Source organism: Apostichopus japonicus, chromosome 20, assembly GCF_037975245.1.
Source record: "Apostichopus japonicus isolate 1M-3 chromosome 20, ASM3797524v1, whole genome shotgun sequence".
In the NCBI taxonomy this organism is placed as follows: domain Eukaryota; kingdom Metazoa; phylum Echinodermata; class Holothuroidea; order Aspidochirotida; family Stichopodidae; genus Apostichopus; species Apostichopus japonicus.
This window is the reverse complement of record NC_092580.1, coordinates 4,173,191-4,188,830: the sequence shown is the minus strand read 5'-3', so window position 1 is coordinate 4,188,830 and position 15,640 is coordinate 4,173,191. Positions and strand designations below refer to the sequence as shown.

The following is a 15,640-nucleotide window of genomic DNA, read 5'->3' as shown; positions in this document are numbered from 1 at the left end:
TGGTAGAAACCCCTAGAAGCTGCAGAACTTTCATATCATTTTATTGCTCTCATAGTGATTTTCAAACACAAGAATAAAAACATGTCAAAACGGGGAACTAAGATCTGTTTGAGTTGCACCTCCTTTTGTTTTCATCTTTTTGTTTCGTTTATTGAATATGGAAAATACTAAAATAATTTTTGTTCGATTGCTTTGGGAGCCCCTTTTGTGACATAAGATAGTCCTGAGATGAAAAATATCTTTCACATTTGTTCAGATTTTGACGAATGCCAGGAGCAACAGCCGTGTGCTCACGTTTGCAGCAACACACCAGGAAGTTACAGATGTGAATGCTGGGAAGGGTACCAGCTGGCCGATGACGGCAAAACTTGCGAAGGTGAGTCAGTCCTGCGCCTCAGGGTGTCAGGTGTGACCTGCAGGAATTACTGAGAGTGAACCAGACAGAGTAGTTTAACCTTTATTTGCCTCTCTTAACCCGACCAATTAAAATATATAACTGTTCCATCCGCATTTATTTATAGACTAAACGGCAAATGTATTCCCGCATCACCCCACCCCCCCATCCAAATGTTATTCTACTGAACAATACCATGTTATTAGTTTTCCTTGTATATAATGATAATTATTAAGAGCATGTTTGGGTTTGGCGAAGAGTGCAGTGCGTTAGGTTTGGCAGTAAAAGAGATTTTCAATATTGAAGGAGGGTCAAAGAGGAGCATGCATGTATCTCTCTAGCATACCTGGGAATATTCAGGTAATAAAGTAATAAATTGCTAGCCCTTAAATGAAAAACTGTTGAAAATGAGAAAGACATTGTGAAAGAACTTTGCAGTTATGTCTGCTATCGATAATTTCATGTTAATGCAAAATAGATTCCGCCATCCAAACATGTCCTATCCTTAGCGACATATTTATCGTGCATATGCTGAAGGCAATCACATGTGAAGGATTTGCAATTTAAAATGTTGTAAATCAGTTGAGTTTTTCAATTAATAGACAAGTAATTAATTCTGCTCTTACTGCATGTATTAATACCCCATTAAGTCTCTCGTTAGTATATTTAATAGTAGTAAATTTAATATTTTCAACATGTCTTCCAGTAGTTTCAATTAATTAATCATCTGTTTAGCAAACCTTTAACACTGACATTTATTAATATATTACAATGTAATTAGAGTTAAACGTAATGTTTCACTTTAAACATCAGTGATTTTATGTTTTTTTTTGTCATGTCTAGCCTTACCCTCAAGTTTGTTTTACCACTTTCACTTGTTTGACTAATTATCTGTAGAGATATATATCCCAATTTTGACATCCTCCATAGATATGTAACCAGAGAATGATGGCAATTTAATGTAAGTTGACACTTAAATGTATGCACAATAAGCCTGAGTACTAACTTGTGGCCAGGAAGAAAGAAAGAAAAAACGACTGAAAAGTGATATAATTGTTTCCTGGAGGATTTTCAAAACTTTTGCTTCAAAGTCATAATTTTGTTTACACTCACTTTAAATTAGGCTAGCACATTATTGTTAGCCACATGCCTATTTTGACAAATAGACCACTTCAAAGACTTTTGTGCTGCTTGCCATCCTTCTCTAATAATATTTCTATGGTCTCCCCATAGTTCCTACACCCCTGTAGTGTGTACGCTCTTCATTATTTTACGTAGATATTAATGAGTGCAATGATAACAATGGTGGATGCCAGGACGACTGCCGTAATCTGCCAGGATCTTACTATTGCACCTGCTCAGATCAAAACAAGGTACTCATGTCAGATGGACTGACATGTGAGGGTGAGTACAGTGTCCAGCAGTGGGTAATGGGGAGGGGAGTTGAGTGGTTCCACTGATGGGTGGGGGGGGGGGAGTAGAGTCCTTGTTTGAAAAAGAACAATGGCAAGCAGATCTAAACTCAAAATTATGATTGTTCAGAGATGACAGTTATTTGCATATTAGTTCTTTCCTTATAATCTTTGGTATATATTCATGTTTATCTTGACATACTGACATATTTGCAATGTCTTGCCACAAGTAGATTTTCTCCACAATTACCTTGGCAGTGCAGTCACGAAGTAGACAACATACATGGGTTTTGTTTTGTTTTGCTTTTGATGCATTTATCAAGTTACATAACATGTTTAAATATTTGGTCACCGACTGTGAAATGTGAGCACTTTTTGATACCAAATTGATAATGGAGGGAGAGAGAAATCTAGGGATATAAGGGCAATGAGTATATGAAGAGACTGAGTCTCGTCGCCATGGACCAATGAAACCTGTAGGAATGAAATATTAATGTATTTGTGCTTGAACAAAACCGAAATTTACTGAAAACCTTTGGAACTAGTGTAGTTGTTGAATTCAGGGTAATGGATGCCAACACTAGATTGAAATTATCTAAGATTGAATACATCTATTAAGGTAAACGAGAAAACTGTATGTATGTCATTGGAAAGCCACATATATAGGAAAACTATCTGAACCTTTCAGTGCTGGAGGAATTCTTACTTCCATCTATCATTTTAACCATCGTATAGTGTACCCACAAAGATCCTATGATATATGGAATGGCAAAAAAAAAACACTTGTTTGCCAATCCTCCATCTGTTAAGTTTTATTTCTTGTTCTGTCAATTGTGGGGAGATGTTTTCCACTTTTTCTCTTCTTTTTTCGCCGATTAATAGAGACTTTTGACTTCAGACGGCATGACACCTTCTTGCATTTGTCCAATGAAATTGTTGACCCTCTAGCTCTCCTTCCATATTTGTGGTTTTAAGTCTTACGGAAATATTCACCATAACAGGATATATTTACAGTTTAATAATTTGTTTCATGCTGTTTTTTGAGGGATTAGGTGGATATTCTTGATTCTTTCTTTCAAACAGTTGTCCTTATTTTTTTTTTTTTTTTCACTTTCAGTTTCACAGTCCTGTCGAGAGAATAATGGTGAGTGCGAGCAGGTGTGCCACGAGAGACCCCCCTCCATCTATTGTTCCTGTCACATGGGCTTTCAACTCAATTCAGATGGCTTCAATTGTTCAGGTAGGGTTGTTGTCTTTTACTTCCAAGTTTTGAAAGTGAACTTCTGTGGTCACCAAATATAAATTACCTTATAGTCGGTTTGTATTTCCGAAACTTTTGCTTTGAATCAATATTTATTGAGATTATTTTACCGCCAGAAGAGAAGCTTTTAAACTGAAAGTATGTCATAGAGGGTGGGTGGGGGGGGGGGTTTGGTTGACAGTAGGTGCTCTGTTTTTTCCACCTCCATGGTTTTATTTATTGTTTCCTTCATGACGCACAGACAGTGAGAGTAACAGACAAGTGTTAGAACAGTTGATTGTGATTGGAGCATAACTAAATCATCCAACTGAGCACATGATCCAAAAAACAGATATATTGTTTATATTCGTGGTTGTGTTAACGTAGCAATTGACAGATCCTTATAACACTCAGCCTGGTCATTTACTTCACATGTTAAATTATGAAAACAGACATCGTGTTTGCACTGAACTTAAAGAATGATGCAATGCAACTGCAATGATGGAAAAGAGGTGTACACAACATTGACTTGGGGAAGAGAAATCAAAACATCTTATCGATTCAAATTACAGACATTTTGCAGACTAAGTGAAAATGTAAAGTTTAAACTGGAAATGCACAGAATTTAGTTATACCATCATTAAGTTATCACACACAACCCTCTCCCCCCTCCTTACCTCCCCCCCCCAAAAAAAAGGTTTCTGGGATGTTAGGAATGAATCAAACCCATTTTCTTGCTCTTTAAGTTCGACCTCTCTCTCAGGAACAGAGAGGAAGTCACCATTGCATTGTGGGAATGTTTTTGTCTGTTGCAAGAATCTCAAGTGGTTAAAATCCTTGTATTCAAGCTGGTTCAGTAGGGTACCACTGTAAATGACTCATAGCAGGCACAGTGTTTGGTTTTTGTAAACACACTGTCAAATGTTTGAAAACAAACGTGGCAAATTTTTGGCAGGTTTGGCTGGATGAAACACTTTTCGGAGTCACGATTAAAGATTATTTAATGTCATGTCAAATTCTGTTTGTTTATTTCCCGGAACCATACCAAGTTAAGAGATTTATGAAGTTGACTTTGGGAGGATAATATGGAAAATGAGGCCCGCAATGCTATGTAGTGTGGAATGATGCGTCAGAAATATATGAGACTCATAAGTCATATTTTTTCCTCCAAAAATTGGGCAAAATAAAATAACAACAAAATATATAATATAAACACAAAAGTTGATGCAAATAATATAAAAGATGCTATGAAAAAGAAAAAAAAACATACTAAATCTCCACGATCACACAAATATTTACAGGAATGTGATCGAGGGTTATTTTTGCCTGGGCCAACTTTTTCTGGGAATCTGTGAGATATAACTTTTACTTTCTTAGAAAAAAAGGTCTACCTTCAATGCACAAGACTATAACTCATTGGAGGGAGGTGATGGTTAAATCTGGGAAGCAAAGTATCTGCTTGTTTATCTCCATTTTTCTTTAGGTCGCTTCCAGTTAAAGTTTTTCCAAATTCCAGAACGTTCCAATCATCATTTTTCTTTCTTTGTTTCGTATGGTATTATTTAATTTTTATTAACTTGTTCAAAATAGTAATCTCGTTTCCAACACATCACATCCATGTCTATAAATGCATGATTTACTCCAGTATGTAGGGCATCCGTAATAGTGTGGGTAACCGCTGTTAGCGTTAATATAAATCACATTAGACTTTTAATATTAATTAAACTCAGCCCAGAATTTCATATGCAAATGAGCCTAGCTCTACAGGAAGATACTGCAAAAACAGGCCGCAAGTGTTGCGTAGTGTTCGTTGTAGGTAGCATGCAAGTGACCATTACTAGCGTATTTCTAGCATTTCTAGCGTATTTGGAAGCATGCACTTTTGTTTCCACATGTATCCTTCCTGGCACTTAATGCAACAAACAGAAAACAGAATTTGCAGTTAACACCACGTTGCACACACAAGTAGTTTCAGGTACCTCCGTTCAGGTACCGTTTGTTTACTTTTGAACTTCCTGTTACCGGTAGCTTCATGACCTTGTGTAGCACCCCAGAGTTGTGATTGTATCTCATTAAGGAAACATAGCTGAGTACAATTGGCATTTATTGCGATTTCAATATTTTCATGGCAATTTGTCATCTCCTTATTTGTTTTTTCTGTGCACATGAATTTATCAGAGTTTGCAACTATTGCACTATATAATAGACCAGTCTTTTTTTTTTGTGTTGTTCTGTAGGAGTTGGATAATTAAAAGCACAAAACAGGTGAAATAAAGTTCATTCATCGTTTGCTTGTAAAAAACCAAACAAATATTGGGAACTATTGCCCACGATTTCCGTACAAAACTTTGATTGCTATGTTGGACCCTTGTGTAGTTTGAAGAAGGCAATGTCGTTTCTACATCCATACTAATTTGCAATGCAAAGAAGAAATTGTGCAACTTATAGTAGGGCTACCATAAAGGTACATCAGACATGTGTAAGAAATTACAGGATTTTATCTTTCTTGTAGACGAAATATGCTAAAGTGAAATCCTCACTTGCTTGTTCTAAGGTAACAACATGAGGAGAATATAAAAAGAAGAGGGCAACATCTCTGTAAACAAGTTGCAGCGTATCTAATTTGCATAACAATGGTCAGCAAATTCCTGACCAGCTGCAACTTTTCATCGATGCCTATTCCACAAACCTTTGGAGAAGACCTGTATTGTTAATCTGAAATGTATGTTGTAAGATTATGTTGGATATGTAAAGTTAAACAATTTTGTTGTGTTTTTTTTTTTTGCTTTCTTGGGGGAAATCATTAGAAACGATTCATTCATCTCCTCCCTTAGTTTACCACACTATGCCTTAAATCATGGTTTCTCTAACTTTATCCTCTCACGAACCCCCTGGGATGGACACTCACGCACCCCCTGGGGGTTCATGCAGCCCAGTTAGGGAGCCCCTGCCTTTAAATATTAAATTTGAGCTGAGCATTGCTTTATATCAAGATGTCTGTCTCCTTCTCATGCAGATGTTAATGAGTGCCAGCGCCCTGCTAACAGATTCCGCACCTACAGCCACCATTGCAACCAGCAATGCTTCAACACACCAGGCAGCTACTATTGTGACTGTGACGATGGGTTTGAGTTGAGTCCCAACGGCAGAGTTTGTAAAGGTAGGTTAAAACAAACGTCAGAAAGCGGTCTATAATTCCCGACATCCACATGGTGAAGGACGCCACCAGTTCCTGATAGCCGGCTAATTTTATACAAAGCTCAAAAATACCAACGATTTTCTAAGGCTATTTCTCCTTCATAGGCAATAATTGCCATCACTTGGATATTAAAGACATACCCTTGCAATGTAAAAATTAGATGGTGTTAAAAGCTTTCTTCATCACTTAGGTGCAACATTACCGTCATTTTTAATAGCATTATCTGCAGGCTATGAGGATGACCCGGGAAGATCTTAAACCTTTGTTTTGTCTTGCCTCACCTTAACAGATATAGACGAATGCTCAACTCAGCTGAATTACCAGTGCGACCAAAAGTGCACCAACTTCCCCGGTGGGTACAGATGTGACTGTTTCCCGGGCTGGCAGAAATCACCAAGAGGGCGCTGCAAGGACATCAACGAATGCTTGAACCCACCCGAGGATTGCCACACCTGCGTCAATTTCGAAGGAGGGTAAGCGCTTCAAAAATTCCTACTCGATCTGTCGCTTCATGTGTACGATAAGAATCATCTCTTGGGTGGTTTTCAAAACAGGGTCTTCCCCGTGTTGCAAAGGTCAAATAGGGGGACCAGATAACTAGCACTTGTATATCAGGATTGAATCCTGCCAGGCTCGAATGACGTCAATAGTGACAGTTTTCCTATTCAGGAGTTAATGGAGTTAGAAATTCTGACTAGTTTGCAAATTTATTTTAATTACATCCATAAGAAGAGTACTTAGAAAAGGAGCTTTTTTTCCCCTTTCTATTGCACTTTTTCAAAATCTGAACTTTTGTTTTGTGCAATCGATGAACGTTCAAGGGATTTCACCTTGCCATGAAGGATGGTCTTTCTCTGTTACAAGTTTCCGTTGGAAGTAATACAAGCCTATGCACCAGATGTATGTTGGAAGCTTATTGGAAGTTTATTACTTTTCAACCTTCCTTTTGGGAGCCCCTGGTCTAAATTTAAGTTTAACCTCCAGTAGAAATTTAAATTAGAACTGATTTATAGTTTACTGAATAAGGCATACAACCATGGTCTACATATTAATCACCTTGACATTTGAGACAAGGAATCATGTCTATCTCAATTACCCACAGCTATTTTCAAAATCTACAAGCAAAGAAGGAAAACGAAAGAAAACAACTTTGATTAAAATTATAAAGGACGAATCACTTGTACATGTTGGGTTGGGGTGGGAGCTTAATACAAATTGCATACTTGCTCTGAAGTATCCATATTGGTTATCCCCTAGTTAACCACCAAGTTTGGTGTCATGTGGGATTTCAATGGAATTTTTTTTCACCCATTACACTCCTATATAGACATGATGTGGATATATTTAGGTGTCATTCACTCACAGAGTTCAAAAAGTCACATCCTTGATCAGCATCATTTCACTGTTCTATTCTTTGTAATCGAACTCAATCTAATTTCATAATTATTGAAGTCAGAACTCTCTTGGAAATATTTTGATCTGATGTGATCTGATCTGGTCTGGACTTGCAAGGTGACTTGTAAATATAGTTGCGTGAGCCGGTTTGTGGGGACACGTGGCTGTGGTGCACTGTGGTGCCCCAGGAGAGATTGTTTGAATTGTGCACACTTTGGTGTGTATGTGTGACAAGTTACCAATGACCAGGGTTAAGTAAAGCACATAGAACTTTCGGATTATGCGCTATATAAATAACGGGGTAATAATAATGATTATAATAATCATTTTTCCGGCAGTTTTGAGTGTGAATGTCGTGATGGGTTTGTAGCTAACGACAACAGTACCGGTTGCGTCGATATCAATGAGTGCCAAGAGGATAACGGTGGTTGCCAACAGGTCTGTGTCAATCTCCCCGGCAAACACGAGTGCCGATGTCGCAACGGCTTCCAGGGATTGAACATCGACAACAAAATCTGTCTGGATATAGACGAGTGCGCAGACTCTCAGAGAGGCCCTTGTGATCACTTTTGCAACAACCTAGAAGGTAAGTTTAATGATCCGATGCTCTGGGCGGTACGTTGCCTTTCATCTCTTAGTCATTCAAGGAACTTGACGACATTTGCAGCTTAGGTTTAAGCTGTTCTATGAACAGCAAAGCTAATTTGACAGGTCAGATTTAAGTTATTCAGACTCGCCTTGGTGGAAGTTGGCTGATATACCCGGGACAGTACATATAAATCCGATGACATTTCCAGTGACGCTACTCATCTGGGGACTGTACATGAAATGGGGCGACTGTCCCAGGGAGTCAGGGATGTCTGTGCACTATAATACCGTATCTTTGTTATTCTAATACAAGTTTGCTACCCTCTCATTAGCTTTTTAGTAGTCATAGCTTTAAGAACTATTAAATTAATATGGTCCTGTCTTTTGTATGAGATAACTGTATTGATGCAACTCTTTGGTAAAAAACTTTTTTTTTCTACATCATTGCTGGAAGACCTATGTATCTGTTAAGAATAAATCTATTTTCCGTCGCATGTGTTAGACATTTTGTCTTCACTAAGTTTACATTTTTCAACTTATTCTATATCCGGGGTCATTTCCATGGGATATGAAATGATATCCTTGAAAAATGTTCAGCTGCATTTCATTTTATGCAGCTCAAAATTTGTTGGTGGTAACGGTTATGACCTTTCATTAGTGAGTAATTAATCCAATAAACAGTGCTTCACCCCCCCCCCTTCAATTTTTAGTAAAGTATTCCAATAAACATTGTTTCCCCCCTTCAATTTTTAGTAAATTATTCCAGTAAACATTGTTCCCCCCCCCCCTTCATTTTTGTTCTTCATAAATGTGTTTTGTCCTCTAGGTTCTTTTGAATGTTCATGTCGGAGCGGATTCTATCTCAGGGAAAACCAAATCACTTGCGCAGACATCAACGAATGTCTCGATAACAACGGTGGATGCAATCAAAGATGCATCAACACCCAGTCGTCGTGGAAATGTGGGTATGTTCCAATCTCACCCTCGCTTTGTATCAATAATGTTTCTGCCGGGTGGTGAATGCCCAAGGATCGGATTCCAGCTTCCCACAAACCGTGAGAAGTGATAATTACCTTTTCAAGATCTGGGAAAATCATTAAAACATTTGATTGTTACTATCGTCTGTCCTTGGTATATCCATTTCATCCTTTCGATTACGGTCACCGGCCTAAATGCAAACAAACAGAAGGGTTTATGTCAACTTTGAAAGGGGAAGACAAGGGTCCTATAAAATGGTGCAATAATGCTTTTGTCTGTTATGAGTTTGAACTTGAGAATGTCATTGACTATTTGCACTTAATTGTGGAATAGTTTCCCAGGGCTTTTTGTCTCTTGTCTCACTTTGTCTTGCCATAATGGGTGGGGGAAGGGTGAGGGTGAGAGTGGGTTGAAAGGGCATTTTTGGGTTATCATGACAGGGATGTGCTCACACTGGGCAGCACCGGGTGGCTGCGCCCAGCAGTTCTGAATGCTGCCCAGCACAAACAGTATTTTAAACATTTCGGCCCGCCACTTTTTTTATGATAATTTAACAAATTTTACCATAACCAAAATTTGGGAGAATACATTGCACAGAATAGGAAAATAGCACCACCTAAGCATACTTCATGTGCAAAATTTGTCCAGTGGGGAGGGGGTACCCCATCCATGAGATCCCTCTCCCAGGGTGTGGATCACACTACCGCACAATCTGCCTGGCACTCAAATATTCCTGAGCACATCCCTGCATGATATGATTAATGATTCTACCATATATGTTGCGTTTATAATCTCCGTGTCAATAGTAAAACTATACACTGTGTGGGGAAGTTCAAACTAAGTGTACACTGTTGATCTTGTCAGCAGACTATAGCTTGACTGACTGGTGTTGACGACCAGCGAGCACTTTTCATAGTTATGGCCAAAAAAACATTTGTGTAAATACTTTTGAAAGAACATATGCCTTCACAGACGACCCACTTTTTTGATACATACTGTTATATAACTGAAGCTTTTTCTGGCTAAAAAATTAGTCAACTTGTAGCTACAGGAAGAAAGTATTGAGATCGATCGTTGCAACCTTTGCACATTTCCGTTGTTTTATCCCTATGAAGGTCACATTGGAATTTCACTGAAGTACCCCTGTAACGGGTTTCATAAGCATTTCACCTACTTATTCCTCAATTGCTTTCCTGTTTTGCATGTACATAACAAAATCAAACAGAATGTCAACTATGGTTTTTGTTTTTTACCTCTCTCTAGTTGCCATAGTGGGTTCAATCAGATCAACGACCTGGGTCAAGAATGCGAAGATGTCGACGAATGCGCAGAAGGAATAGATGACTGTGTGACTAGTGAGGGCGCTGTGTGCCAAAACAGCGTAGGCAATTATACATGCTTTTGTCCGGAGGGCTACGAGACTACTGATTGGATTCATTGCACAGGTAAGTTATCTGGACAAATCACTTTTCTCTCCAGATAACATTCAATGATGCATGTCTTTGTCTCGTCTTTATGTGTTCAAGTATTGTCTTGCACAAGTTTAATGTTAGTTTTCATGTTAGTTTTCTAGTATATACAACTTTATATTTCTTTATATCTTGTGCCTATGGAATAGCTCTAGCTAATATAGGTAGCACATGATATATGCTTTGTTCAGATTAATTGAACAATCCTCTGTTTTAGATTGCACGGTTGACCCACTTGGGTTGCTTGACCAAAGTTCTGTACGAGATTTGTGATTTATGTTCAGAAGGGGTTGCGATCGTCCCATATTTTTCCGCAACAGTTGAAGGGCAAACTATGACAGCTCTACCTATTCTTGTATGCAAAGATGGCTAGTCACCTCCGCCTTGTTTCTTTTTTGGGAATAAACGCAAGACAATTTCATTTCATCTGCAACGCAAATGATTGTTTCAAAACACAGTGGAGGGGGGAGTGTAGGGGGAGGCACAGGGTGACAGGATTTATGTGGTCATCTTATGTAAATGTTCATGTAATTGTGAAAGTATGTGTGTCGGTATGTTGCATCTGTTCGTTCCCCTTTTGCAACAAAACTAGCAATGTCGTTTGCAAAAGTGTATTAATTTCTGAGGCAGGGAAATACTCCTGTTCCCAGCGAGCTTGAGTTTCTTTTACTTGTAGCCATTCTCTGAATATATGTGTTCTGTTTTTAACACCTGTACAGTTTGTAACATTATTACAACAGAAAACATCATCTTAGAGAAAACAAATTTCTTTCTTCTGACAGATGTGAATGAATGTGAAGATGCAGGCCTTAATATTTGTCAGCAAGACTGCAATAACATAAATGGAAGGTAACTATACCGTCACTTTTATTCCCTCAAGTTATTAGGGAGATAAGGAAAATTGTATAAGTTAACTAAAGGTTATCTGAAAAGTTGTGGAAGATTACTACAGAAAGAATAAATATATTTGAAATTGTAATTAGCTGGAAAATCCACAACAGCGAAAGAACATTTTCAGCCTCCACTGGGATTCAAACCCAGGAATATGCCAGGAATATAGTCCAATGTGTGTGTTATTAAAAAGTGTTTTCAGAATTTACCCGCAATGATAAACTTAATCCGAACATAGAAACGTGCAATGTAGCTTTCACACCTCTAGAAGCAAACCTCTAGCATGTTGGATGGAGGGGGGAGGAGGGGGGGCGGGTTGGGAGGAGGCCAGGATGGAATCTTCCCAATTGGAAATTGTTCTTCATATTGGCAAATATTACGTCCTGTTGATAAAGGTTCTTTCTGGTACATCATATACGCATGCCCCACCCCTGGTACCCTGTTGGAACTCAATTCCAACCAGGTGTTCGGTAGTAAGGAGTCTTGGCGACTGACAAGTACTTGGATGAAGCTGTGTTGTTTTAAATTACCCATAATGCTACTCGTTCTCTTCCTACAGTTTCTTGTGTTCCTGCTTTGAGGGCTATGAACCACACAACAACACACACTGCCAGGGTGAAGTATATATATATATTGTAACTTTAATCCAATGGTATGAACGGTTGACTGTAAAGGAGAGAGGGCTGGGCCCACTAGATCACTGGCATAGATGCCTTGTAACTGATGCTTGAACAAGTTTAACAAGGACAGCAATCAAAACAAAAGGCATTCACATGTTCCTTTTCTCTGCATGACCTTCCTGTTATATATCTCGACCTTATCCCTCCACAGGAGGTAATACCTGCGTCACACAAGGCTAAAAATGATCTGAATTGGTGACAGGATTGCGATGTTGTTAATGAAATTGGAATCAGATTCTTTCCATTGTAATTATTAGTCATTCTTATTCTTTTTAGAAGAAATTTCTGTAGAAGGGGTTGTACATGTGGAAAGGGGGTGGGGGTGGTGGGTGGTGGGAGGGGGACGGATGGTGTATGAGGAAGTGTGAGTTTTGAGAGGACACGTTTACTTACAGAGACATCCTTTCCTATATACAGTCGTTAATAGATACTATCGAGGACATGTGTGAAATATTGGTAACATAACATGACCTCCATCGACAACTTCGCTCGTTATTGAGAGTTAATATTTCCCAGGGAAGGTAAAGGCTCGATAGATTAAGAGGTCTGGTAGAATCATTTTCTTCTGTTTTTGTACCTTCAAGATGTTAATGAATGCCGAGACAGGCCATGTGATCATCGGGATCTGTGCCAGAACACGGAAGGATCCTTTCTCTGCGCCTGTCGAGACGGCTACTTTCTGACAGCCGACGGCACCTCCTGTTCAGATATCAACGAATGTGTGGTGAACAACGGTGAATGCGATCAGATCTGCATCAACGACAAAGGAAGGTAGGTCAAGAGAGACTCTACGTTGTCAAGAAGTCATGGGTTCCACTTTCTGTCAGAACATTGGCAAAAGTGGGGAGTTAAACCTGTTCAAATATGCATGGTTGGATACCCACTGTTCCAGTAACATGGCAGGGTGCCCCCTTGAGGTTTGTACATTCTGTCCCTTAAGGTATATCTCCTCAGTTCCAGCCACATGGCATTATGCCTCCTGGGAGTTGCTTGTCCGTGAGGTTATAGTATCAGTGTCGTGGCACAATGTTCTTGAGGTTGTGTATCCATAGAGGTATAGTGACATGATTGTGTGTCATGTGAGGTATTTCCTTACAATGCTTCTTGAGCTTTATTTAATTTACAAATCCTGGAACTGTTAAACTTTGCATTTCTTCATTATTTCTCTTCCAGTCGAAGATGTGATTGTGAAGTTGGATACAACCTTCTGGGGGATGGAGTTACCTGCCAAGGTTTTTGTTAATTTTTTGTTCAGTATGCATTGTGTCTGGGTGACAAATTGCTGATAATTGTGCAGAATTCATTAATCGATAACTCACTTGTTAGCCTTCAACTTGGTGGAAGAAATTGTATAGAAATTACTTCTCAGTTTAATTTCCAGCTTATTTTGAGTAATAGTTGGTAGGGTCAGTAAACTTAATTGCTAAGTAAGTGAGTTTGGAGAGAACTGAACTATTGGTTTATAATTTAGTAAATGAAATATAACCAGCATCTTCAAAGCTGTCAACAACAGTTCGTATTAAAACAAAGACTTTGACCCAACCCTTCAATCTCCCTGTTCTAACCCTTTCCCAGTCTTGTCAAAATTGCCCCCACCGCCACTGGTAAACCACGATTATTTCTTGTTTCTACCACGATATTTAGATATTGATGAATGTGAAGAGGGCCATGCCTGCTGCAACCAGATGCACAACTGTCTGAATCTCAACGGAAGTTACACCTGCAGCTGCGACCACGGGTTCTACGTAGAAGAAGATTCCTGCACATGCTTGGGTAAGGTTCAGACTGACATGGGGTATGCAAACGTGATCCTACGCCTCAAGGAGGAAATCAAAGGCCCATCCAGGGTTACCCATCCCTAGGCTGCCTCTGCTGCCCATCAAAATTTACTTTTCATGTCATGTTTCAGCCAATTCTGCTCCTTTTCTATTGCCCGCAATAATAAGCATAAAATGTTTTTCTTTTACGATTCGTACAGATATTGATGAGTGTGAAATAAATAACGGTGGCTGCGATCATACTTGCACAAATTTCCCAGGAGGGTTTGAGTAAGTGTCTCTCATATTTGCAGGTTTACTCCTTTCCTTATTTTATGGTGGTATATGGGTTTGTGGGTAGGGATTGGATAGGGGGAAGGGTGGAGGGTAGGGATTGGATGGGTGGAGGGATGGTGGCAGCTTTCTAGTAAAGTTTCTACCGTTGTTTTTCAAAAGAGAAAAGAGAAAAAGAGAAAAAGTTTTCTGTAGAAACTTTGGTAGGTGTTTGTTAGCAAGTTCAATAGCATTTTGTTAAAACACATCCCATCAGATGTGATGATAATTCGTTTCATGAATAGATCATTGTTAGTGGTTTATAAAAAGATTATTGTGATTCGTTTCATGAATGGATCATTGTGATTAGTTTTGTGAATGGATCATTATGATTGGTTTCATGAATATATCATTGTGATTGGTTCCGTGAATAAGATCATTTGATTGGTTTCATAAATATGATCATTGTGATTCCCTTCGTGAATGGATCATTGTGATTTGTTTCATGAATACATCATTGTGATTTGTTTCATGAAAAGATCATTGTGATTGGTTTTGTGAATAGATCGTAGCGATTCACTTCGTGAATGGATCATTGTGATTTGTTTCAGGAATACATCATTGTGATTGGTTTCGTGAATAAGATCATTCTGATTGGTTTTGTGAATACATCGGAGTGATTCCCTTCGTGAATGGATCATTGTGATTTGTTTCAGGAATACATCATTGTAATTGGTTTCATGAATAAGATCATTCTGATTGGTTTCGTGAATACATCGGAGTGATTCCCTTCGTGAATGGATCATTGTGATTTGTTTCACGAATACATCATTGTGATTGGTTCCGTGAATAAGATCATTCTGATTGGTTTTGTGAATAGATCGTAGTGATTCCCTTCGTGAATGGATCATTGTGATTTGTTTCAGGAATACATCATTGTAATTGGTTCCATGAATAAGATCATTCTGATTGGTTTTGTGAATAGATCGTAGTGATTCCCTTCGTGAATGGATCATTGTGATTGTTTCACGAATACATCATTGTGATTGGTTTCATGAATAAGATCATTCTGATTGGTTTCGTGAATACATCGGAGTGATTCCCTTCGTGAATGGATCATTGTGATTTGTTTCACGAATACATCATTGTGATTGGTTTCGTGAATAAGATCATTCTGATTGGTTTCGTGAATACATCGGAGTGATTCCCTTCGTGAATGGATCATTGTGATTTGTTTCACGAATACATCATTGTGATTGGTTCCGTGAATAAGATCATTCTGATTGGTTACGTGAATACATCGGAGTGATTCCCTTCGTGAATGGATCATTGTGATTTGTTTCACGAATACATCATTGTGATTG

The 15,640-nt window shown here is 38.7% G+C and overlaps 1 protein-coding gene across 3 annotated transcripts in view; it reads left to right on the top strand.

The window, feature by feature from the left end:
* The window catches only part of LOC139961433 (uncharacterized), a 56,082-nt gene that overhangs the window by 25,552 nt on the left and 14,890 nt on the right, over positions 1-15,640 (top strand). For all 3 annotated transcript variants that reach the window (XM_071960600.1, XM_071960597.1, XM_071960598.1), the window contains 14 exons: positions 257-376; positions 1,673-1,798; positions 2,924-3,046; positions 6,063-6,206; positions 6,535-6,718; positions 7,979-8,226; positions 9,055-9,193; positions 10,470-10,651; positions 11,458-11,524; positions 12,126-12,181; positions 12,831-13,017; positions 13,420-13,478; positions 13,891-14,019; positions 14,225-14,294. In XM_071960600.1, coding sequence (XP_071816701.1) covers positions 257-376; positions 1,673-1,798; positions 2,924-3,046; positions 6,063-6,206; positions 6,535-6,718; positions 7,979-8,226; positions 9,055-9,193; positions 10,470-10,651; positions 11,458-11,524; positions 12,126-12,181; positions 12,831-13,017; positions 13,420-13,478; positions 13,891-14,019; positions 14,225-14,294 — 1,834 coding nt within the window. The remainder of the gene's footprint in view (positions 1-256; positions 377-1,672; positions 1,799-2,923; positions 3,047-6,062; positions 6,207-6,534; positions 6,719-7,978; positions 8,227-9,054; positions 9,194-10,469; positions 10,652-11,457; positions 11,525-12,125; positions 12,182-12,830; positions 13,018-13,419; positions 13,479-13,890; positions 14,020-14,224; positions 14,295-15,640) is intronic.